This window comes from Ornithorhynchus anatinus, chromosome 9 (assembly GCF_004115215.2).
Source record: "Ornithorhynchus anatinus isolate Pmale09 chromosome 9, mOrnAna1.pri.v4, whole genome shotgun sequence".
NCBI classification, from domain to species: Eukaryota; Metazoa; Chordata; class Mammalia; order Monotremata; family Ornithorhynchidae; genus Ornithorhynchus; species Ornithorhynchus anatinus.
This window is the reverse complement of record NC_041736.1, coordinates 41,986,109-42,012,543: the sequence shown is the minus strand read 5'-3', so window position 1 is coordinate 42,012,543 and position 26,435 is coordinate 41,986,109. Positions and strand designations below refer to the sequence as shown.

General features: G+C 47.2%; 1 protein-coding gene across 2 annotated transcripts in view; it reads right to left on the bottom strand.

The window, feature by feature from the left end:
- The window catches only part of SCARA5 (scavenger receptor class A member 5), a 70,518-nt gene that overhangs the window by 12,060 nt on the left and 32,023 nt on the right, over positions 1 to 26,435 (bottom strand). For both annotated transcript variants that reach the window (XM_007666725.3, XM_001507041.4), the window contains exons 5-8: positions 22,821 to 23,495; positions 15,217 to 15,297; positions 10,880 to 10,978; positions 3,605 to 3,661 (exon numbers count right to left, since the gene is read on the bottom strand). In XM_007666725.3, the coding sequence (XP_007664915.1) occupies positions 3,605 to 3,661; positions 10,880 to 10,978; positions 15,217 to 15,297; positions 22,821 to 23,495 (912 nt within the window). The remainder of the gene's footprint in view (positions 1 to 3,604; positions 3,662 to 10,879; positions 10,979 to 15,216; positions 15,298 to 22,820; positions 23,496 to 26,435) is intronic.

Here is a 26,435-nt window from a genome sequence, read left to right as displayed (position 1 = left end):
GAGCAACTAGACAGAAACCTTGCAGGGTTAACTGGCAGAATCAAAGAGGTCATCAGCGGGAACAAGTCATCTTTGAACGAATGAAAAGCTCAGCCCAGTAGGGAAAAGGAGAAGGCTCCTAAAGCAGATGCAAAATATGAAAGCCTGGACTTTTAATGAAAATCGTAGAGCTCCAGGCCAGAAGGAAGTCCAATCCCTGTGGTCTGCAGGTATTAGGAAGTCTTCGGCCACTGAGACTCCTGCGCCAGACCTTCTCTTGGTCTTTCTTTCCCCTCCCCGAGACTGCCTTACTCACTACTTTTAGCTCATTCATCTCTCTCATCTTCAAGTACCTTACACTTGGGATTTGCTTCTTCTTTCAACCTGTTGGGCTTTCTTCCTGAGAAGTTAGGACTCAGTTCTCTCCTGGCCTCTTTGCCTTGACTGCCTCAGCTGAGTGTCTGAAAATCCAACTCTCCACCATGTAGAATGCAATTGTCACAATACCTACATTCAATGTGAGTAGGGAGCATGTATGTGTGTGCGTGTGTGCTTGTGCACATGTGTGTGTCTGTGTCTGTCTCTGTATCTGGTTTCAGATTGGTTGAACTCTATTGCCAAATCATCCTGCCCTCGGTTCTGTCAGGATTCCTCCTGGAGCAGGAGAGGGGAGGTCTCGATAATCCTGGAAGACTAGGGAGATGGTCAGTTTTGGCCTTGTTTTTCTTGAAAGTTTGGTTCTGATCATGGATCTGAAGGGCCAGTTCAGTCTGAGACCCTTGGACCCTCCCATACTCGGAGCTCACGGAACAGCTAGCTACGTGCCCCCGGGGCAGCCCAAGGGGGCTGGAGGAAGAGCCAGGGGTTGACCTATCTTCAGACCTGGGGATGATCTGGGACTGGTTAAGATGCACACAAGGACTGTTTTGCTGACTGCAGTAGCTGACAGGAACTGACAGGCACTAGAGCAGGACCACATGATCGGTGCTGCATCACTGGAGCTGAGGATTGGGAAATGAGCTGTGGAGGGGCCGACGGGCTGAGTGCACCGCTCTAACACCTTCCCTGCTGGCCCCTTCAGCAAACTTCTCAGCTCCAACTGCACATGACCAGCCTCGTCCTTGGCTCTCATTCATCAGCCCCATGTGAGCCACACATGTCCCCCTTGGTGACACTAACTACCAGGCCATTAGGCCTGCCAGCCTTTCCTGGAGAAAAGAGAGTGGGCCCCAGGGGAGGCAGGGCCCCATCTCTGGCTGCAGGCCACCAACCCATCTGGGTGGAAGGCTCCCTTGTCCCAGTCCCCACAGCCTCAATTGCCCGGCTTGCGTTCTGGGAAAAAGGGTTCTCTTCCCGAGAACCCACCAATTCTCTCGGATGAGCGGGGCCTAGAGAAAATAGGGTGGGACCGGGAGCCAGAGGACCTGGCTTCTAATCTCAGCTCTGCCCCTTGCCTGCTGTGTGACCTTGGGCAACTAAGGTGTTTAATTTCTCTGGGTCTCAGGTTCCTCACCTGTAAAATGGGGAGTCAATATCACTTCTCCCTCCCGTTTAGACTGTGAGCCCCATGTGGGACAGGGTCTCTCTGACCTGATTATCTTGTGTCTACCCCAGCACTCAGTACAGTGCTTAGCATACAGTGCTTGGAGTAAGTGCTTAACAAATACCATAATTATTATACAGCAAGCACTTAAATAAGATTATTACACTGCCGGACCCTCTGGGAGAGGGGCATCGCTTGTGAGCCCTTGGGCTTGACTCACTTCAGTGGGTCAGTCCCCCGGGGAGAGACTTCAGAAAACTGACCACACCCCTAATATGCCCAAGCTTTCCAAGTAGAAAAGGGCAACTTTGATTCCTACAGACTTGAGGTACCCCAGCTGTATAGGCCTGCTTCCATGAGAAAACCATATCCCACAGGAGAACTGGCGTTGGCAGGTCTCCACACATGGCTTCCATTTGGAGCAGCCATGACTGCACACTCTGGCAGAGTCCACTGCTCATGACAGCTGAGTCTCAAAGAGCCCCCAGAAGACTCAGCTACACATGGGAAGTCACAAACATCTCCTTTTCCACAGTCACAAGGTTCCCCCCACCTTGCTGCTTCAGGGAAGTTGGCCAGCGTGTGTGAGGTGACGGCAGAGGGTGCATCAGACATCCTCCACCCCCTTCCCCATCACTAGTGTGGCCATTGCTGGTCAGCTGGGACCCAGGAAAGCCTCCTAGCCTCCCACCTCAGCCCCACTGTTGCTCCCCCGCTGCCTCACTTGGCAGAGACCGCCCAGCCTAAGAGGGAAGACCATGCTGTTGACATTTCTTCAGCATCCTGCATCTCAGAGGGTGCTTGTGTATTGAACAATCGCACAACCTGGAGACTCAACCAACCAGCATCAGTCACCCCTGGGTCCAAGCAGGCACTTGGGTGACTGCTGCAGGCGTGAAGCAGCCTCCTGGACCTCCCCTCAGAGGTTGGTCAGAGCCTACGATTCAGAGGGAGCACGCTCAACCCAGCAAGGACAGCATTTCATCTCCGGAACAACATGTCCACTTTTGATTGCATCCATCTTTATCTGCCAGCAAAGAGATTGCACAGCCAAGGCGATTCTGACTCAGTCTTTCCTTAGTCTTGCAACCCCACCTAGCCCTAATAGAGTCCCTTCCTTGTAGCCCCAGGCTCCCATTTTAGCTCTGATTCGCCGCCCAGTTTGCTGCACCAGAAAGGTCCTGTCCCTGGGGGTGGGGGGCTGCAAGGCTGAGGGCTCTTTATCCCCTTCCTGCCACATTGGGCCTCAGCCCCAGCTGGGAAGTGTGCCCAGGTTCCGTTGGCAGGGCTGCGATGACAGCACATTGGTTAGAACTCTTCCCCTGCAACCGTTGCCAACTCACCCTGCCCCCAGCCTCGCCTGGCTACTTTGATCCCCTAATCTGACAGCCTACTGTCCGGAAAACATTTTCTGTCTTTTTCTGGCATGTGACTCCCTTTCCTGGACTCTTCTTCAAAGCTCATCTTTCAGATTTCCCCTCTCTTCCTGCCCCCTCAGGCAATGATATATTTCCTTCCCAGACCCGTAAGCTGTCACTCACTCAGTTCGGCCAGCTTGGCGGCTTGTTCCTCCACCACTAGAAACCCCTCGTCCACCCCATATTGAGAAACATCTGAGAATGGAGACAAGGAATGACTTTCCTTCTCACTCATATAGCCCCGGGCCCCAACCCCCATCCCATATGAGTGAGATTAAGACTGTGAGCCCCATGTGGGACAGGGACTGTGTCCAACCCAATTTACTTGTATCCACCCCAGCATTTAGTACAGTGCCTGGCATATAGTAAGTGCTTACCAAATACCACAATTATAATTATATTATCCTTGTGAGGGTCCACCTCCCTATCAGTGTCCAGGGCCTATATCCTTGCATGACCTTGCAATTCTCTAGCGATGGTGGAAAAATGATTTTCAGGGGTCCGGTTTCTCCCTGGAGCAATGGAAACCCTGGTGCCTAAAAGAGTTTAGCTTAGTGTTCTCAGTAGAAATTATCCAAAGATGATGAGAAGTTACTCAACGCGCCCCAACTACCTTTCCCCCAAAGTGGTTAACATCCACAGGGGTTGGTTCAGTAGTGCTTACCTGGGTCAGCAGCTTTCTCACCCTTCTCTCCTTTCTCTCCTTTCAACCCCCGGTCACCTGAGAAAAGGAGGAACATTGATCTTAATGTGATTTAATACCTTTACCAAGAAATTGAAGTAACGGACCCTAAGCAAACACCTTGGCCAAAATCCAACCAGAAAATGGCAAAGAGCTAGGTGACCTAGGCCACTGACTGTTTCTCAAACCAGGGGCAGAGGAGCACAGGGAATGTCGTTACATCGTGCCTGGAGCCCGGCAAAGGCTTGCCAACGGTTCAACCCACTGTGGAATTACAGGGACTTCCCCCCCGGCAGTTCAGAACACCATGGCACCACCCATGAAGCTGCTCACACATCTGTTCACCATTCTAATCCCACTTCTGCCACTTGTCTGCTGTGTGACCTTGGGCAAGTGTGGGCCTCAGTTACTTCATCTGCAGAATGGGGATTAAAAGTGTGAGCCCCATATTGGACAACCTAATTACCCTGCATTTACCCCAGCGCTTAGAACATTGCTTAGCACATAGGAAGTGTTTAACAAATGTCATAATTATTATCATTATTATTATTCTTCGAAGTGCTCACCCAATCTGTTTTAGGAGCAGAGCACAGCATAACTCTTCAGGACTAACGAAGGATCCCCAGGTTTCGAAGCCTGCTCCTCCCAATTCAATACAGCTTTTACCATTTTGCTCAACTCAACCTGCTCTAGGCCAGGCTGGCTTTCAGTTCAGAGACCCCATTGACAGTACCAATGGGCTTGGGGGGTTCCCAGAGGCATCCAGATCTGACTGAATGAGCCTAGAACCTGTCTGCACCTGATTGATGTGATCAATCCTAGGTGACTGCATGCTGAAAAAGATCTCCTAGGGCTATACTCCTGGTCCAACCTCATCCTCAGAGATTGTATTTTCTAAAGCTGCTCTGGGATATGGCCCTGCTCATCCAGTGACCACATTTCATCCACTGGGTCACCCACTGGATATTGGCTAATCAAAGACCAACCAATGGTGAACTTCCAGAAGAACCCACTCTTACAAAGCAACAAAGCCCTTGCCTCTGCAGGGTAGGTGAAAGGAAAGGGGACAAGTGGGAATTTCGTGTTTAGGCTGCTAATGATCACTGATCAGACCCAGCTAAATGGGAAAGAGTTACACAAGAGATCTGACATTTATTTGGATCTTGGCATCCTGAGACAGGTTTCAAGACTCCAGAAGTTTGCGTTGGCTAGCTGATACTGATTTCCCAATCTTTGTTCTTATACAATTAGGAGATGTAAAAGAAATCAGCTCACTTCGCGGCTGTCTGCATCAAATTAGTGGAAATCAAATTCTACCTACAAAAGCTCTAGTCACAGGATTGAAACTCCAGCTCTAGAGACCTGGGTTCCAGAAAATTCAAAGAAAAAGGGCCAATTCCTGGTTCTTCCTGTGGCACTATTTGGTGTTTCTAATTCAATTCTTCTAATTTTTATTATTAGCAGTATAATTCTTAATAATAATAGATTTCTATAACCCCTTCATTTCTAGAGTGCTTTCCCACTGATGATCTCATAAGACCTCACAAATTCCCCCCAAGTCAAGCATTATTATTCCTATTTTAGAGATTAGTAAACTGTTGAAATGGATTATAAAATCAAGATTCCCCACCAATCTCTCAACTTGGCCCTTTGGCTGAGGGACCTGACCCCTTTGAGGAGAGAGCAGGCAGGTTGGGTAGAATGTCACACAGCACGATGGAGACAGCGGGCTCCAGACTACAGCAGAGACTTAGGTGAAGTTCCATTCCAGGAAGGGGCTTTCCCTGGCCTGGGGGCAACAAAGTTGCAAAGATGGGTTTGCTAATGAAGAGCCGAGAGCAGTGAAGGAGAGCAGCACTAGTCTGTCGTTATCTATTCCCCCTGGAGGTTGTGGTGGATCAACCCTCCAAAGACAAGACAAGGGGAAATACTGTATCCATCAATCAATCAATTGTATTTTTTCAGTGTTTACTGTGTGCAGAATACTGTTCGAAGTGCTTGGAAGAGTACGGTATAACAGAATTGGTATCAGGAATCCGATGTGATCTTTGAGAGTAAAAGACTCTAGGCTTTGTTGGGCAGAGGGATTGGGCATTTTGTTCATCTCCACCATGGCCAGAAAAGAAAGGTTTCTGGGAGAACTCAGGAAGCCTGAGATTATGGGAAACTGAGAGACCACGAGAGTGGAGGGAGCAGAGAGGCTTACATGAGCATCTAAGATTTGTGGGGAGAAGTAACTATTGTATTTGGGGTTTGGGGTGAGGCAGGACGTAACTCAGTAAATCTTTTCTGTTTGGCACTATGCCAGCTATTTTATTCACATCTTCAGACCCATTAAGCCAAGTCTTTATCTGAATAACTGGGAATGTCCTGAACACAGGACAGTCTCATCTATGAAATGAGGAGGATAAGATAACTTGTTTCCAGGGTTTGGGCAGTTGGGAATGGAATGCTCTGAGGCAGTAAAACGATGAAGGAAATGCCAATTGTTAGTGCATTGCTAGTGTTTGAAGTGTGTTCAGGCTTCTCTAGTGGTTTGTTTCTTTTAAATAGTTTAAGGGATTTCCAGTCCAAGACCTGAATTCTGGGTTGGGTTGGGGGAGCATCCTGCTGGTCCTTTGAATCACTCTGTTTACGGCTCTGACTCTTGGCTCTGCCCTTCACCATTTTATGGTCTTCTGTGTCCTGCCTGGCCCCTGCTCAAAAGCAAGATTAATCAATGTTGACAATCTAATGGTGGGGGGGAAAATGTCCATTTTCATGTTAACAATTTTTTTCTCTGTCTGCTGGCAGCCAGGCCAAAGAATGCCTAAAAGAGGGTGTGTATAGAAGACTGATAGGGCCTGTGTAGGTTGAAGGATACCAGGATAGATCAGCCAGTTAGGCAAAATAGGGGTTAGGAGCACTTCACATTGAGTCATAATCTCACTCGTCAGCAATATTAACCCCTGGTAACAAGGTATAGCAAGACTCACCTCTTTCCTAGAGTCAGGATGAAAGTGTGATGGTGTTACACACACGTGCCCATCCTGGGGGCATGGGGAGGTGGGATATGTACCATGGTGGTGGTGGCCTTCATCAGTATTCTCCTCCTTGGTCCCTGTTGGACCTTTTGTGGAGACCCCAAGATTGACAGGTGGGCTTAGGCATGGGGCAGTATAGGAGGAGAGGTGCAAGGTTACCCTCTTCCCGTCCAGCCAATGGGGCAAAGTTGTGGGCATTTGTCTGGGGAGGGGAGGGAGCTGCCCAAAACAGGGAGGAGGTTATGGTGCAGATGAAGGAGTGGCTGCCGAGTCATTTGGGAGGCCAAAACTCATAGTTCCCTATTGTCTCCTTTTCCTGACTCCTTTCATTCGTTCATACCACTTCCCTCATCTGGTCATCCTAAGCATAGGGTACAGAGGGGAAAGATGCCAAGGAAGTAGTGAGGGGTAAATTAATGGAGTTGACCCCTACTCACCACTATTCCTCAAACTCCTTCGCAGCACTTGGCACTTAGTACAGTACCCTAGAACATAGTAAGCACTTAATAAATACCATTACAAAAGAAAAGAAAAGGAAAGATGCTGGCAGCAGCACGATTAAGAGTAAGGACAATCCAACTTAACAATACTGTGCCTCAGAAAGCTACAGATTGGCATCAAAGGGGGTCCCAAAGATGGAAGGTTAGTGTGCTAAAATCCTACAGGAAACCAGGCCAGCTGCTAAAATGGGGATCTGCAAGGGGGAATGTTGGGGAGGGAGGATCTTCTTCTCTTAAGTACCTGGATGGGTAAAAACACACACTCACTCGAGAAGCCTTCCTCTTTTTAAAGTATCAGAGATGAGAGATTGACATTCTAGCTAGAAAGTGTAGACTACAGGCCATCTCTTGGTGTAGGTGGAAGTTCAGAGAGTTAATATCCTGCTCCATAAGGAAGAGAGTAAAAAAGTTCCATTGCACTGACAGAAGACTGGAGGTTGGAGCAGACTCTGATTGCTCAACACAGAAGGGTGATAGAGTGGGGAAAAGACAAAAGTCTAAAAAGACATCATGAAAAAGTTCTGCCTCTAAAAACAAGTCAGAGCCAAAAAGTTATTTGACATGAACAGAGAGGGCAAGTCAATTTGAAAAAAAAAAATCTACTGACAAAAATATGGAATCAAAGGAAAGGGAATTGAGTTTCTCAGACCAAATGATGTTGATACTAGTAATTCACTTTGAAATGTCAAGGAAGTTCAGGGAGGAAAGCTCAGGAAAAGTCATTTTTGTTTGGAGCAGGAAGAAGCAGAAGGATTGGTAAAGCAAAAATTAAGGGGTATGAAGTACTGACTACTCCCCTTCAGGATGCTCAGGAATGGTGGAAGATGCAGTAAAAAGGCACAAAGGCAGTAATAAAGATGTGTGTGTGTGTGAAGGCTTCATATTTCCTGGGTATGCCATGTGTGGGGTGTAAATTACAACGAATGTTTCACCCACTCCAAATCCTCAGAGTACCAAGACTCTATATCTGTCACTGACTACAAAAAACCTACTTCACAGCATATATAACTATAATCTATATTTATAAACACTCATATATGTGTACAAAAAAGATAAAATCTATCAATATATATGATGTGCATATAGATGGGGGAGGGAGAGAGAGAGGTGGGTGGAAGAAGAAAGGACTTGAGAACTTTAACTGTTTGAAGATGGTAGTTCTAAAGGTGAGATTTAATCCACTGTGCAAAGAAATGGAAAATAAGGATAGAATCAGAAAACAACATTTTGAAGCTAGAAGACATCGTCAGGAAAATACTGATAGAAGTAATGGGAAGAAGGGGAAATTACACAAAATCGAAGAGTTAACAAATGAGAGAAGTACATATAAGAAAGATGGGGCAGTATGAGCAGAAAAGGGAAGGTATGCAAGGAATAACGCTTTCCGTGAATGCAACCCTGAATGCTGCAGGAACTGAGGAAAGAAAGGGTTGTCATGGAGGGAAGGACAAATGCAGGCAAGTTAGAACCAGATCACGGAGAAGGAAGAAACGATGGAATGTTTTTTGTTTTGTTTTGTTATGTTTTTCTTTTTATGGTATTTGTTAAACACTTACTATATACCAGACATTGTACTAAAGGCTGGGGTAGTTACAAGCTAGTTAGGTTGGATGCAGTCCATGGGGCTCACAGTCTTTTTCCCGTTTTACCTGAGGCACAAAAAAGTAAGTGACTTGCCTCAGGTCACAGAGCTGTCACGGCTTTGACTACCATCTCTACTCAGATGACATGCAGATCTACATCTCTGCCCCGTCCTCTCCCCCTCCCTTCAGGCTCGCATCTCCTCCCGCCTCCGGGATGTCTCCACCTGGATGTCAGCCCGCCACCTAAAACTCAACATGAGCAAGACTGAGCTCCTCATCTTCCCTCCCAAGCCCAGTCCTCTCCCAGACTTCCCTATCACCATGGATGGCACGACCATCCTTCCCGTCTCTCAGGCCCGCGATCTCGGTGTCATCCTTGACTCGTCTCTCTCGTTCACCCCACGCATCCTATCCGTTACCGAGACCTGCCGGTATCACCTTTACAATATCGCCAAGATCCGCCCTTTCCTCTCCACCCAAACGGCTACCTTACTGCTACGGGCTCTCGTTATATCCCGGCTAGACTACTGTTTCAGCCTTCTCTCTGACCTCCCTTCCTCCTCTCTCGCCCCGCTCCGGTCTATTCTTCACTCCGCTGCCTGGCTCATCTTCCTGCAGAAACGATCTGGGCATGTCACTCCCCTTCTTAAACACCTCCAGTGGTTGCCCATCGACCTCCGCTCCAAACAAAAACTCCTCACTCTAGGCTTCGAGGCTCTATATCACCCTGCCCTTTCCTACCTCTCCTCCCTTCTCTCTTTCCACCACCCACCCGGCACGCTCCGCTCCTCTGCCGCCCACCTCCTCACCGTCCCTCGGTCTCGCCTATCCCGCCGTCGACCCCTGGGCCACGTCCTCCCGCGGTCCTGGAACGCCCTCCCTCCTCAACTCCGCCTAACTGATTCTCTTTCCCTCTTCAAAACCCTACTTAAAACTCACCTTCTCCAAGAGGCCTTCCCAGACAGCTCCTCTTCTCCCTCTACTCCCTCTACCGCCCCCCCTTCACCTCTCCGCAGCTTAACCCTCTTTTCCCCCCATTTCCCTCTGCTCCTCCCCCTCTCCCTTCCCATCCCCTCAGCACTGTACTCGTCTGCTCAACTGTATATATTTTCATTACCCTATTTATTTTGTTAATGAAATGTACATCGCCTCGATTCTATTTAGTTGCCATTGTTTTTACGAGATGTTCTTCCCCTTGACGCTGTTTAGTGCCATTGTTCTCGTCTGTCCGTCTCCCCCGATTAGACCGTAAGCCCGTCAAACGGCAGGGACTGTCTCTATCTGTTGCCGACTTGTTCATTCCAAGCGCTTAGTACAGTGCTCTGCACATAGTAAGCGCTCAATAAATACTATTGAATGAATGAATAAGTGGCAGAGTGAAGATTAGAATCCAAATACTTCTGATACCCAGGCCTGTGCTCTATCCACTAGGCCAAGCTGCATTTTTTTCCCTTCAGATGTATTTGGAGAAAAAGAAGGAGGGTAAAAGAAGGGACCTATTCTCCCTCCTACTTTGATTTGAACCTTAAGTGAAGCAGGGACTGTGTCTGACCCAATTACCTTGAATCCATCCCAGTGCTTAGTACCACATTGGCACATATTCAGCACTTAACAAACACCACAATTACTATTATTATTATCAGTATCAGTAGTAATATGGAAGTACAAAAGGGGAAAGATGAGTAAAGTCAGCTCCCATATAATGTGGTAGGTGTGTTCTTGAAGGAGAGAAAAATAGACACAATAGAAAATTATGGGAAAACTGCATTACAGAAATCATGTCTTGACCACCCATACTGTCCTATCCAAAATGTGTAATGAAACACACATTATGGAAGAACTGACTTGATTGAGTAGATGCGATGACCCTTTCTTGGAAAGAATTTACTAACTGCTGAGTATACTCTATCAGGACTTTTCAGAGCACTTTTGGAAAAGAGGAAGAGACAGATTTATGTCACTGGAGCTCCCCCAGTACTACTAAATTCTCTTTCAGATTCTTATGAAGTATTTGTAGGAATTCTCCTGCCAAGAGTTCTCATGCACTGGCTCAACACCGTGTACTCTCGAAAGAAGAGGGAGGTTTGGAGCCTGTTTGGTCCTGCCCATTTCAGAGAGCCAAGGAATAGATTGCTGCTAAGGTACTGGTACCTTTGAAACCACGTATGCCCATGATCCCTGGGGCTCCGAGCTCCCCTTCATCCCCCTTCAGACCAGGTGGTCCTGGAGTTCCTCTCTCACCAGGCAAACCTGCAGGAGGGAGAAAGAAATTAAGTGTTACTGCTGCTGCTTTTTGATCATGCCGGGTTTATTTATTTCTAGGTGGCAAAAGCCAAGTGAAAACAGCAGGTTGCACCACTGCAAGGATTCTCCAAGTGCTAAAGGCCCCAGTGACTTTTTTTCAAAAAAGTGATATTTGTTACGTGCTTCCTATGTGCAAGCACTGTAATGAGCATTGGGGTAGTTACAAGATAATCAGGTTGAATGAACACTGTCCATGTCCCACATGGAGCTCACAGTTTTAATCCTCATTTTACAGATGTGGTAACTTAGGCACAGAGAAGTTATTTGCCCAAGGTCACAGAGCAGACAAGTAGCGGAGTCAGGATTAGAACCCAGGTGCTCTATCTCCTAGGCCTGTGCTCTTTCCATTAGACCATGCTACTTCTTGTACCCACATCAGCCACAATGCATTTTCCCCCAAAATGAGCTTTCTAGGAACTCTTTGGAGGTCTGATGGTGGCTAGAGGGGCATCAACCTTGAAGGGTGGCTTGGAAGCTCCCTCGCCTGGAAGGAGGTAAGGATATACTCATGAGGGAGAAGACAGGCTGAAGGGACTCAGGAGATGGGAAGCCATTGGTCCCTGAGAATGCCCTGGAGGGAGGGTTTTCCTTTAGCAGATCTGAGGAAGACAAGGGGGTGCTAAATTGTTAGCAGTGAATTGTGATGGGGTAGAGGGAAGATGGAAAATGTCTTCCCTTTTCCATATGGGAAACACCCTAGAGGCAGTGGGGTCTAAGTAGAAAGAGCCCTGAATGGGGAGTCAGAAGATCCAGGTTCTAATTTCAGCTCTGCCACTTACTTGCTTTGTGGCTTTGGCCAAGTCACATAGCCTCTCTGGGCTTCAATTTCCTCATCTGTAAAACTGGGAAATCGATACTTCTTCTTCCTCCCTCTTAGACTGTGAGCCCTGTGAAGGACAGGGACCATGTCCAATCTGTGTATTGACCCCAGGACTCAGCAAAAAGTTAGCACTTAATAATACATTATTTCACTCCCAGGTAATTAATTTGTCTCTTCATCCTCTCTGGCCCTGGCTTACCTCTCCAGGAGTCGTTGGGCCAAGATGTGGTTGCTACTACTCTCTTACTTGGAACATCGTCAAAGCCGAACTGAAATCATATCTCCTCCAAGGAACCCTCCCTGACTAACCTCTCATCTCCCCACCCTATTTTCCCTCACTACTAGGTCACCTATACACTTGAGTCTGTGCCCTCCAACAGTACCGATGTTCATATTTTAATGTCTGTCTCCCCAACTAAACGGCAAACTCCTCGAAGGGAGGGATCACGTCTGTTTACTCTATCATACTCGCCCAGGTGCTTAGTACTGTGTGTAAGCACTCAATAAATGCCATTGAGGGTAATTGTTGCTGAGGCTGCCGGTCACTCCTTCACCAAAAGTTCTTCCCTGCCACCCCCAGCTCCACTGTCTCCCGTCCCATCAACAGGGTCCAAGATCAATTAGCTCACAGCAGGGGTCAAGCTGGGAGCTGGACGACCAGCCCGGTGCCCCACTCCAGGCCCTGTTCCCCCTCACACCCACTCATTGGCACAGAGTCATCCCCTTCTATGTGGTTTCATCCTTAGAAACTGGCAAGATGCACATTCCCAGAGAGCTATTCCTGTAAGTGGGGCCTGCAAGGCAGAGGGCCAGGAATGAACTGAACCGAGATTAAAGTTTTGGAATAATAATAAACCTACCAATATATGAACTTCTGAGCAAACAAGAGAGAGGAATGCAACCCCCACTGAGGAGTCCAGATTTAACTATTAAACACACTGACTAAGCAGGAGTTAGCAAATTAACTTTATTAAATGACTTTACCTGCATAAAGGTTTTTCACCTCCTCCATCCCACCCCCAAAATGGCTGAGTTCTTCAGAAGACCACAAGTGGCCGGTTTTCTAATCTCAATCAATCAGTCGCTCAATCAATCATATTTATTGAACATTTGCTGTGTGCCGAGGACTGCACACCACTTGGGAAAGTACAATATAACAGTACAGAGCTGGTGGACATGTTTCCTGCCAACAACAAGCTTACAATCTTGAGTCTCAACAGTCTCGTAAAACCCAACATCCCTTGCAAAACTGTGTTTAAAACCCAATTTCTGTTATAGTCCCAATTAATAAGCTAATAAGACTTAAAAAATTATTGACAGGAATGTAAGAAATACATTCAGTGTCACCAGGCCACCCTTGTCATCACTTCCATTTGCTGAGAAGCAGAATGCCTTAGTGGATAGAGCCTGGGCCTGAGGGTCAGAAGGACCTGGGTTCTAATCCCCGCTCTGCTACGTGTCTGCTGTGGGACCTTGGAGGTCCCACACTTTTCTTCACTTCACTTTTCTGTGCCTCAGTTACTTCATCTGTAAAGTGGGGATTAAGACTGTGAGCCCCACGTGGGACAGGGACTTATCCCAACCCAGTTTACTTGTATCCACCCCAGTGCTTAGTAGAGCGCCTGGCACATAGTAAGTACTTCACAAACACCACAAATATTATTATTATTATTATTATTATTATTATTAGCCGGGCATCTCCCCAGAAGGGAGCAGATTCTCCTGGGTCCCTCCACTTTTTATCCTGCTATACCAGACTCCAGAAGATTCTCAAACTGAAGCCACAGTTTGACTGAGCAATCAATCAATCATCAATGGTATTTATTGAGCACTTACTGTGTGCCAAGAACTGTACTAAGTGCTTGGGAGAATACACTACAACAGAGTTGGTAAACACATTCCCAGCCCACAGAGAGCTTACAGTTTGGAGGGCCAGTCTTTGGCAATAACCGTTTTATTACAAATAGGTTTATAGCAGTTCCCCAGCAATGAGAAAGAGGGGCAGAATTCAGGCCATGGAGCAGATTTAATTTTAGAGCATTCACTGTGCACAAAACACTGTACTAAGCTCTTGGGAGAGTACAATACAACAACAGACACAGTCCCTGCCTATAACGAGCTCATGCATATTGATTCATTTTATAAAATTACTTTTAATGAAATTAATCTTTTTAATCATTGTAAATACTCAAATGGTTAAATGAGAGTGTTTTTTATGCTGTGGGAACTAAGGTGAGACCTGTGGCAGAGGGCAAACATTTGGTGACTGTGGCACTTAAGAAATCTCTTGGTTCACTTTAAAGTAATTGATGTGGGTCTGGGAATCCCTGCTGGGACCGGGGGGTAGGGAAGATGTTGCTAGTGCTGAATTAGGAGTAAAAGACAATACCATCTCAGTGCCTTTAGATGGAGAGGAGATTTTGGTTCAGAAAGGATCCACTGCCTTTCTCCTCACTGCTTTGGGAGGCCTCAGAGGCCTCTAGAATATCATCCACTATAAACACTCTCTGTTTGCTACTGACCCTAATCCTGATGGGTAAAGAAGGCTGGAGCCATCGGCTGGGAGCTGCTGCTGCTGAGAGAGGGGATTTTTCATTCCCCTGGTGGTCTTGGGAGGAAGCTAGGAATAACTTTCAAGAAGGAATTTTTATTGTTTTCCGAACCCTGTCTCTCAGGGAGCTGGAGGAACATTATTTATTAAAATGGCAAAGCCTAGAACACCGAAGGTCTTTCTCATCATCTCAATGCAAAGGCTTGAAGAGATCTGGTTACAGTACAATAAGCTTATGCAAGTTGCGGTAATTGCAGTAATAATGCTAAGAGTAGCAATGGGAATAGCCGTAGTGGAAGTCGAAATAATAAAGTGATTGTTGAACACCCTTTGGATGCAGTGCACTGGAGAAGCAGCGTGGCGCAGTGGAAAGAGCACGGGCTTTGGAGTCAGGGCTCATGAGTTCGAATCCCAGCTCGGCCACTTGTCAGCTGTGTGACTGTGGGCAAGTCACTTAACTTCTCTGTGCCTCAGTTCCCTCATCTGTAAAATGGGGATTAAGACTGTGAGCCCCACGTGGGACAACCTGATTCCCCTGTGTTTACCCCAGCGCTTAGAACAGTGCTCTGCACATAGTAAGCGCTTAACAAATACCAACATTATTATTATTATTACTAGGAGCTCAGGAAGTACCCAACAAAGAAGTGATCCATTCCCTGCCTGGGAAGCAGAGTGTGCTCTGGAGAGGGGAGAGAGGAGACAGGGAGAACAGGGAGGAAGCTGATGCTGTAGTGAAGGCGGAACCAAATTGACCTTTAGGTCCTCCCTTTCCTCCCACCCCCTCTTAAGATCTCCCTGGTGCCCAAGCATCACCTGTTAGGCCAGGCAACCCGGGGACGCCAGGCTCGCCTTCCATCCCCTCATGCCCTTGATCACCTTTCGGTCCGGGGGGTCCTGAAATAAAAACACAGAGCACGTGAGTTAGACAATGGCTTCGTCAAGCAAGATCCAAGCAATCCTACCTGAAAGCCAAAGAGAAGCCCCCACCCCAGCTGGCTCTCGAGGGGTAGGGTCACCCCCCATGCATATTCAGACCTGCCTTCCACAGCAACGAGACAGCTGCCTGCTAAGCCAGAGGGGAGTACCTGGAAGCAGCAAGCAGGATTTAAGGATAACTTCTCTTATGAAACTCTGGTCTCTTGGGGTGCTGGGGCATTTCCCTCTGCCTGATTATGGCCTACACTTGCCCACATTGGAGGAATCCCAAGAAAGTTCATCACAGTGGGTGGTTCCTGAAAAGCAGCATGGCGTAGTGGATAGAGCATAGGCCTCGGAGTCAGAAGGTCATGGGTTCTAGTCCTGCCTCTGCCACTTATCTGCTGTGTGTCCTTGGGCACGTCACTTCACTTCTCTGTGTCTCAGTTACTCCATCTCTAAAATGGGGATTGAGACTGTGAGTGAGCCCCACTTGGGATAGGGACTGTGTCCAACCCAATTTACTTGTATTCACCCCAGTGCTTAGTACAGTGCCTGGCACATATTAAGTGCTTAACAAACAGCCCAATTATTATTATTATTATTATCTGCTCTGAACCCTGCTTAGTGATCATGTGGACTAATGCCAAAGAACAGTGAAATTTTCTGCTTCCTACAAACTGTCTGGGTTCCCAGGAGGCACAGTTGGGCTCTGCCCAGGCAAAGACTAGTTAATAGTAATAATAATAATATTTGTTAAGCACTTACTATACACCAAGCACTGTATTAAACAATGGGATAGATATAAGATAAGCAGATCAGACACATTCCCTTACCCACACAGAGCTCAGAGTTTAAGGGAGAGTATCTTATCCCCATTATTACAGATGAGGAACTGAGGCACAGAAACATTAAGTGATTTGCCCAGGATCATACAGCAGGCCAGTGGTGGAGTCATGATTAAAGCCCAATTCTCATGACTCCCAGGCTGGACGCTTTCCACTAAGCCATACTGCTTCTCAGCACCTGCTCTACTGGACTGGATCAGACCGAGGAACCACAGTCTCCTCCTTTCTCCTTATCTTTGGTAAGTGGAATCCACACACGTCTCTGAATGGGAAATGCCAAACTGCTAACAGCTTCCCCAGGGTTTTGCTTCCTGCAATGACTCCTTCAATGATTTCATCACAGTTCAGGCATTTAAAAATATCATGATTTATGCTGATAAGCATTAGACTTGTAAGCATTTGTCCATCAAGCTATGCTTCAGCCTGGTTTGGATATTCTTTAATCTAGAAAGGCTTCTCTTGGGGAAGAAAACAATAGAAAAAGCAGTTTATAAGTCATATAAACACTGCCTTTAGCACTGCTATAAAGTTTGTCATACTTTAATACTGGACAGTTACAAGTATATTACACATAGATTTGTGTTTGTGGTTATTTAGTATGGCACAGACCTCCTGCCTTTGCTGTTCTTTTGTTCAATCTGTCCCTTTCCTTAGCAAAATCTCTGAGCTGGCTTTAGAGGTCCCGAATTTCCATTATGATTCCCGCCAACCTTTGCCGGTTTATTAGGTCCCAAAAGTTTCTCAGAGCTAATCAGGCATAGTAGAATTTATGGAACTAAATTTTCTGTGCTCAGGACAGGCAAAAGCTGCAGCCAGATGGAAATGTGTTTGAAACCACTTTCAAGAGTTAGACATTGTTGGATATTGATTCTGTATTTTTCATTCATGTCATAAATTGGTCGCTTATATTTTCTCCATTCAGGTCTTTCTCAAACTGCATATATTCTTCACATGAGGTTCACTCTTAAGACATCAATGTCCTTGGCAATAAAAGTTTCCTGCCCAGAAAATACATAGGCTCTCTCAAATTTTTTCTAAAATGCCTTTAACTCTCACTGAAGTATTTCAGTTATTTCTGAAGCCATTCTCTGGGCCTCTAATATCTCCCTTGCAACTTGTTTGCAGACACTTTGTGGTAAACAATGATCTGAGATTATAGAATCTGAGGCATAGTATGGTCCAACTTGCAGAGTGACTGTTTAGTGTCCAAATCTTACATCTCAAATCTAAACCAAAATTCTCTCTGCAGAAACACATTATGTTCAAAGTTTCAATGCTTTCCACAGATGTAGACTTAGATGGCTGATTCTGTGAAACACCCAAGTTGTTTTCTCTAAGCCAACTCCTTAAGCTATCACTCTGTTCCCCATGGAGAGTAAGTCTGCGATTTTCACACCAATATTTCATTCTGGTATTTGACTCTCTTAAATTAAAATTGTGGCCCAAGAATTTATAAGGCCATAGAGTGAACTCATCTCTTCTGACGTTCCATTACGTCTTCTGGAATCAGATTTGAAACGTATTTCTCAAGTTTTTTGAAAGAGAAAAAGAGACATTCTCAATATGGCGGAGTCCCAGGCAAGAAATCTTGTTCACAATTTAGACATTTTTTAATGTTTTCAAAAAGAAAGGTAGATCTAGTGAAGAGATTACGCCCTCTAGCTTGAGATTTAAGGGTTTGTTCTAGTTTCCAGTTCTTCCTTTTCTGGCTGCCTGCCCCCCAGGCCTGGCCTGCCTGAACAGGGCAGCTCCTGCTCTCCTTCCTCTCTCCTGCCAAGCTCTGGCACGGCTTCACCTCGCCCTGCCCTCACCCCCAGCCAGACATGACCCTGTGCTGACAACCCCCCTCTCCTTGAGGCCTCCTCCACCTCCTTCCTCAGCCTCCGTGATTCCCATTTCTTCTCATATCGGCTCCGTACCAGGGGCACACTTCCAAAATTGGGCTCCTAAGATGCTGCCTACCAACCCTGGACACTACAGCTCCGTACTCCTCTCCAACAAACATGGGGCCCACCAGTCCCTATTAAGACCCAGTTCCCTAGGACATAGTTGACTCACTTCCCTCGCCTGTTCTTTGAACCACCTTCTTGATCATCTTTTAAACGTCTGTGGGTGACCTTGGGCAAGTCATTCACTTCTCTGTGCCTCAGTTACCTCACCCATACCTCATCCAAATCTCATCCTCATCTAGGGGGGATTCAGATTGTGAGCCCCTTGTGGGACTGTGTTCAGCCTGATTAGCTTGTATCTACACCAGTGCTTAGAATAGGCCTGGCACATGGTAACTGCTTAACAAATACCATAAAATGGGTATATTATTATTAGCAATAATAATAATTGTGGAATTTGTTAAGCACTTAGTATGTGGTAAGTGCTGGAGTAGATCTGTCCAACAAGATCAGGCACAGTCCCTGTTCCCCCTGGGGCTCACAGTCTGAGGAAGAGGGAGAACAAGTATCTAATCCCTGTGTTTTTTTTACAGATGAGGAAATAGGCACAGAGAAGTTAAACGACTTGCCCTAGGCTACACAGCAGGCAAGTGGAAGAGCCAGGATTAGAATCCAGGTCTCCTGACTTGCAAATCCTCACTTTTCCACTGTCTCTCAGTGAATCAGTTAACAACATTTATTGAGATCTGTCTACCACTGTACTAAGGCTAGTATGTATTTTTATACTACTGTTCAGGTGTGTTCATTCATCTTGTCCCCCGCTACATTGTAAACTCCTTTATGGAGGGACCTGACTTGTCCATACTTTGTATAATTCTGGTAGCCTCTAGTTCAGTGCTGTATACTTTGAGGAGGTTCCAGAAATCCTAGTTGATGGTGCTGCTATTGCTACCAGGAGTAGTAGTGACTGATTAATTCATTCAGAAAGCCAACACAGGCCTTAATCTCTGGTAGACCTGACTGATGTCTGATCATTGACTGATGTCCAATCAAGGATAATAAATGTAATGAGTCATCTTTATAGACACCAAGGAGCCTTCCGGGGTTTTTTGGGGGGTTTTTTGGTATTTGTTAAAGCGACTACTGTTCTTAGCACTGGGATAGATACAATGATACAATTAATCAGGTTAGATACAGCCCCTGTCCCACAAGGAGCTCACAGTCTAAGTAGGAGGGAGGACAGGCACTGAACCCCCATTTTACGGTTGAGGACACCTAGGCATGGAGAAGTTAAGTGACTTGCCCAAGGTCACATGGCAAGCAATTGACAGATGTGGGATTAGAACCCAGGTCCTATGACTCCTAGGCCTGGCTCTTTCTACTGGGCCACGCTACTTCCCATTATAATTATTACCCTATTTACCTTGAAAGCATTCTGGAGTGAGAGTTAGAGAACCCGTAGATCTGGAAGGGATCTTGAGAGATCACCTGGTCCAATCCTCTGCTTCTAAGCAGGGAAAAATAATTAAGCCACCAAGGACAAATATACGTCTATTCTTAAATTAGTCTTATGGGAAGCAGTGCGGCTTAGTGGAAAGAGCACTGGACTGGAATAAGGAGAATGGGTTCTAATCCCACCTCAGCTACTTGTATGCTATGTAAATTTGGGCAAGTCACTGAAGCTCTTTGGGCCTCAGTTTCCTCATCCATAAAAAGGGGATAAAATACTTCTCTGCCTTCCTCTGAGACTGTGAGCACTGCAAAGGACTTGGACTTGGACTTCTTTTCTCCCCCTCTAGACTGAACTCCTTGTGGGCAGGAAATGTGTCGGTTGGTTGTTGTATTGTACTCTTCCTAGTGCTTAGTAAAGTGCTTTTCACAGAGAAAGCGCTCAATAAATACAATTGAATGAAGGAATGAATGCCTATGCCTGAGCTGGTTATCTTTGATCTACCCCAGAATTTAGCACTGTGCATACTGTGCTTAATAATCAGCATCATCACTACTATCTCCAGGGTTGGAGATTATCTGGGAACTGTGGTTCCATAGCATCCCCAATTAGCTGGCAGAGGCCCTGAAACCCAGCATGTTTTGAATACCTTGCTCAGGGTCACATACAGGGCAGAGGCAGAGCTGAGAAAGAGCCCAAATCTCCTAACTTCAGGCCCAAGGGGATCTATCCATCGGATTGAGTTGCATCCCCACAGCAGGAAACCCAAAGAGTTTCCTGTGCCCCACCAGTCAGGACAATTCTTCCAAGCCACCAACCCACCAGTGATCCTCCCTGAGCTGAAAAGCTCACTGGAATCGGGGCCAGAAAGAAAATTTGGGCAGAACAAAAGTTGCTTTTGGAAGTGCCGGTTGGAGCTTTGAAATTCCTGGGCCATGAGGACTCTGTTACCCCTCCCGTGTCTTTCCCATGGCCTGAGAAAGCCTGAGCCCCATCCAGCTTCACCTCCTTCCACCGCCACAGTCCAGCCCCAGTTTCAAACGTTCTCTCTGTTTCTGAGAAACTGCAGCTGGAAGCATCTTCTGAGGAGTGCTGTGATCATGTGACTGAGGGCTTGGGAGGAGCACTGCCTTGGCCTCGCACGGGACAACAAGGAGAGAAAGAAAGCACATCATTCATCAGCGGACTGTGAACGAGAGCAAGAGGGGCTGACAAGGAGGATGAGCCCGAGTTGGGATCGGAATGGGGGAGTGCCAAAAACGTGATCAACGCAGCCAGTGGGCCAGGGAGTGGACTGAACCCAGGACCGGGGAAGAATGACCATGAATCTAAACAACCCCTTCCAGAATGCACATCAGTCCCCAGGTGCTGAGTGATGGAGAACGCTCTCCATTGGCGAACTCAGGCACAGCTCAGAGGGATGCTGCTTTCACTTCAGAGTCGGGTGGAGAAGGCAGGGATCCAGCAGGGTTGGACTCCTCCCCTCAGCATTCAGGTGAATACTGAGAGGCCCGGGAAGACAGAAGGAGAGAGAGAGAGAGAGAGAGAACCTGCACAACTTCCAGGCTACCCATTACCATACTGACTGAGCCCAGAGCTGAGCCTACTGGGCCAATCAGGGTCACCTAGGAGCACTGACTAGGCAACTCTCATTTTTTATGGTATTTGTCAAGCTCTTACTATATGTCAAACACTGTTCTAAGCTTTGGGGTAGGTACACGTTAATTAGCTTGGATGGCCGGATGGGGCTTACCGTCTAAGTAGTAGGGAGAACAGATATTTAATCCCCATTTTACAGTTAAGGAAACTGAGGTCCAGAGAAATGAAGTGATTTGCCCAAGGTCACACAGCAAACAACTGGCAATTGGCAGAGCCGGGATTAAAACCCATGTCCTCTCACTCCCAGGCCCGTGCTCTTTGCACTGGGCTATGCTGTTTCCTGGCTTTGTAGGGTTCTAGGAGCTTCTAGTCAATTAATCAATGGTATTTACTCAAAGCTTACTATGTGCAGAGCATTGTTCTAAGTGCTTAGGAGAGTACAATATGGCTCAGAGCTCCCAGGAGTTACTGCAATATGCCCACACTCTCCTGAGGCAGTTGACTTCCCTGGTTGGGTGGGGAGGAGAGACAAAGATGCACAGGTCTTAGAAGCTTCTTGGAGCCAAAGGCCCAGGCCAAACCACCTGCCATGTGTGGCCAGTACAGGGACAGGGAGACAGGCCAGCAGATCCCTGACTTGCAGCACTAGAACCTGGGTACTGCTCCCAACTCTTTGCTCAAGTGAGTGCTTTGAAAGTTTCTACGAGCTAAGAGTGGCCAAACCCAGCTGCAGGCAAGAGCCATATAGGGACTGGGGCCAGAGAGTGGCAGGAGCAGACAGGACGCACATAGGAGGGGCTGGGAAAGTCCATGGTGGGGCTGGAGGGCACTAAGGGATGGGGAAAGGAAATGGGCCTCAGAGGGGGTCTGGAGCAGGACAAGGAGGCTAGGAGCCAAAGAAAGAGAAGGCTCTAGAGCCCAGGAGGCAAGGCAATCTGGAAAACTCTTGGGACAGGGTGGGTGGGGGTGGGTGCAGGTGTGTGGACGAGGGGCTTCCTCTACTGCTCGCTGCTCCCCAGCTCCCCTGGCCCTCGAGCAATGAGGCATGCTATCCCCCACACCACCGCTATCTCCAAAGTCTGGTGCAGCTTGGGTCTGGGGATCTGGAGATAAAATGAGGCCGTACCCCATCTGAAATGATCAGTCATCATCATCAAAGTATTGCTGAAGCACCCAAAGACCACGGGGCCATACAAATCACTGGAAAGGAACAAGGTTCCTGCCTTCTAGCAGTTTATAATCTCTTCCAGGCAACACTGATACTGACATACACAAAGAAGCACAAATTCCAAAAAGAAGCATACCACATCCGAAAAAGAGGGAAAATATGTGGAGCCAAGCCTGAGAATAAAATAAGCAGATAGTTATGTTATCTGGAAGCACGAGTTGATGGATTATGTGCTGGAGAGGGTGAATCAGAAGAGTGGTGCGGTGAAAATCCTCATTTCATTTCCACTTAGAAAAGGTTTTGGAGGAAGAAATGGATTTTAATGGATTCAGGGTCTGGGGCGGGGTGAGGCGTAGTGCAGTGAGGGAATGGGTTGGGTAGAGCTGATGGGGAAAGGCTGCAGCCTCTGGCATTTTGGAAATGGAGAGAGGGAGAGAAAATCAGACAGATGGAGGGCCAGGTATGTCATAGGTAGGCCCGTGGCATCAGGGATAGACAGAAATGGGGAGACAGGATGGCACGGGGGTTAGGGGGAAGCCAGGCTGTACCTCTCATAAGAGTAATGTTCCTCAGGGCCATGGAGTGCTCCCAGTCTTTGAGCCGCAGCTCCTCGGTCACATTATTGAGCAAGGCCAGCTCGAACTTCAGCTGCTGCTCCATGCTAATGTGCACCAGCCGCATGCGCCGGGCATCCTCACTGGCATTGCTGACTAACACCTGCAGGTCCTGGAGGCGAGTGCGGTGGATGCCCACATCATAGGATAGGGTCCGGTTCAGGCCCCCAAGGGCCCCGTTCACGTCGGCCAACTGGTCCCCCAGAGCACCTACCCGGCTGGACAGCCCGGCCAACAGCCCCACATGGTGCCGCAGCAGCAGCTGGCTGCCATTGCTCTCCACCTGCAGCCGGTAGAGCTCCAGCTGGGTGGCATCGTTCTGCTGGTTGGTGCTGTCGCGCAGGAGGGAGACGGCCTGCTCGGTCTGGCCTGCCTGAGTCTGCAGGCTCCACAGTGTGTTCTCCAGACGCTGCAGGGAGCCGGTCAGCAGCAGCAGGGAGTCCGAGTGGTTCTGCAGCAGGTCCTGCAGCTTCCAGATGTGCTCCATCGTGTCCCCGTGGAACGGCAGTTGCAGTATCTTCAGCTGCAAGTCCCGGAAGCTCTCGTTCAACCTGTTTACATTCCAGGTCAGGGTCTTCAGGTCATCTGGGGAACTCTGAGGCCTGGAGACTGCAAAAGAGATGGAGAACAGGTGACAGTTATAGATCCTCAAAGGCAAATGGGGAAGGGAGAAACCCTCCTCTCCTCATCCTCTACAGGGAGAGTGGGAAAGGGAGCAGGAAAAGAGCCAAGGGGTTTTTTAAACCTCACAGCTAAAAAATAGCTTTCTCCCACAGTAAAGCCTGAGAGAGGGAAAGGAAATGAAACTGGACAATCTGAGTAAAAAGGGACCCACTCTCTGGAAAATGGGAGAGGACGATCCTTATCGAGAAATCAAAACCTATCAGAGAGGAGAGCTATGGAAGGGCTTGGAAGGAAGCCAGTTGGAATAATCAGAATAATTTGTCTTCTGAGGAGCAAAAAGAATTTGGTTAGCCAGGGAGAGGGAGATGGAAGGGAAGAGGGACTGGGATGAGGTAAGAATGGGAAAGATGATCAGTCCTTAAGGTACACAGGGGAGGGAAAGTTAATATCTTTTGATGAGCACAAAAGAAAACAGAGTACTAATGATTTGGGTGGAGCAGAAAGAGAGGGAGAAGGTGGTTTGGCAAAAGAGCACCCCCTATTACCATTTAAGGCCTGTTGAAGAGTTCTTAGAAAATCCATGTGGGACAGCACCAGCCAACATAACAGCTGGGTCTTTATGGAGCAAAGGTATATTTGAGAAGACTTTGTCAAGTGAAATTTTCATTTTTGGTCTAAATCTATGTAAGACAAATCTAACACAGTGGCTTATGCCAACACTTGTGGGATTAAGACTGTTGGATAGGCAAGGGGAGTGTTTACAGAGCCACATCCCACCTCTAGCATCCAACCTCCCCTTCCCCGGGACCTTTGCATCTGCATGTCTGCCTAATTGTTAGACAGCACTTCTGGCCACATCTTGGCTGTTTCCAAAGTTCAAGTAGAATGGGGGTGAGGTGAACAAATAGACCCCAGCATTCCTTGAGAGCAGCTGTCAATCAGGTGACCCAAGGGCCAATGGTAGGTCACACCCAAATACCAATCACCCAGTCAAATATCCTCATCTGCATGGCTTCTGATAAATTATCTTCAGTTGATTTAGAAATTATTTGATAAAAAAGAAGTGACTTCCAAGCATTCTTTTGCTTAATTGAAAAGATGGCTGGAAACATCTTTGCCATGAGGAAACATGTAGGGCCCAGAATTAATTTGGACCCAAATCCTAGTTTTCCCCAGCAGGTATAGCAGGTTGAGGCCTGAGAGCTGATACATTAGCATGACAGCCTCCAAGCAGATAAAGTCCATTATGTCTGCACATTAGGAGACATTAGCAGGGCTGGATTACCAAGGCTCACAGGGATGAAGCCCAGAGAAAAAACATTCAAGAGCCCAGCTGGGAAAGAAACTATTCACATTTTCTCCCAATCAGAAATTTGAAGATATCCTCTAGGAAGCAACAGTAGTCATTGGATAGCGAGACCCCAGGCTGGGCCTGGCCCCCAACCCAGGTTCCTGATATTAAAGCATCCAATATCTGGTTTACTGGTTCTCCACCTTCAAATGAAGAGCTAGCAAGCAGGTGGCTACCTTCTCTTTTAACTTCCCTGCCAACCAGACATGGTCAGTCCTACTCAGAGATCCCCGGACAGCCAATCACTTCACTCTGCTGCTCAGTCTGGGGAGGTGGAGGAGAATAATGCCAGGGGATTGAATGTGCTGCTAGATGAGATTGTCATGAGGGATTAGGTTTACCTCTCTGAGAGTGATAGAATCAGTCCAGAACGAGGTAGAGGAAGTTGTGGGGATTCTGGTGGGAAGATCTCTCTCTCTCTCACTCATACACACACACAGCTACCACTGCCCAAGGATGATATCTTCTACATTACGTGATATCACTCACCATGTAGGGGCCTTGCAAAATTGATTAAACCCAGGCCCCAGTGGAGGTTGACCTGGCCCTAGCTATCAGATATATAAAATCATACACACATGCTACTGTGTGTCTCCATACATTTATACACACATCTGTTTGTCCAATTTGCCAAGGACTGTGCCTGGCTATAGATCCAAGCTGCACCAGATGGGTGCAAGATGCTCCACCCGAAATGCGAGGCTCTGGTTCGGTAAGACACAGCTGTAATGGGAAGAAAGCCTTAGAGGGGGCTAGATGGCTCACTTATTCTGAATTTCTCCCTGGAAGTGGGGTTCAGTGGATATCTAGAGTCATAAAAGTTATTGAAAACCAACCTCAGTTTCAGCAACCTGAATCTCTTACAGCTGGATGGTCGAACATAAAGGATTCCTATCTCTTCCCACCCAGAATTCCAGGACAACACTAAATTCACTCGAGTACACAAAATGGATACAGATCTTGAAAGTATGAGTAAAAGCCAGGACTTAATCAAAAATCTAGAAGAAGGAAAGGAGGGTAGAAGACTCCAGGTGCCTTTGAAGGACTTTAAAAACAGGATCCTCGATACAAATGCTTACAGTGAAGATGCGCAGTCCACCTAAACTGGAGCTGGTAGAAAAGACTAGCAGAAAGAAGCAAGAATTTTTTCTTTTTTTTAAATGAAATTTGTTAAGCACTTACTATGTGCCAGGCAAATCAAATCAAGTCAATCGCATTTATTCAGTGCTTACTGTGTGCAGAGCACTGTACTACGTGCTTGGGAGAGTACAATATAACAAACACATCTCCTGCCCACAGTGATCTTACAGTCTAGAGGGAGAGAGTCATTAATATGACACAGTCCATGTCCCATATGGAACTCACTATCTTACTCCCCATTTTACAGATGATATACCTGAGGCACAGAGAAGTGACTTGTCCAAGGTCACACAGCAGACAAATGTCAGAGCTGGGATTAGAACCCAAGTCTTCTGACTCCCACGCCTGTGGTCTTTCCACTAGGCCAAGCCACCAGTTAGAGTCTTCTCTCCTCCCTCCCTGACTCCTTCTTTGAGTACACAGAGGGTGCATGG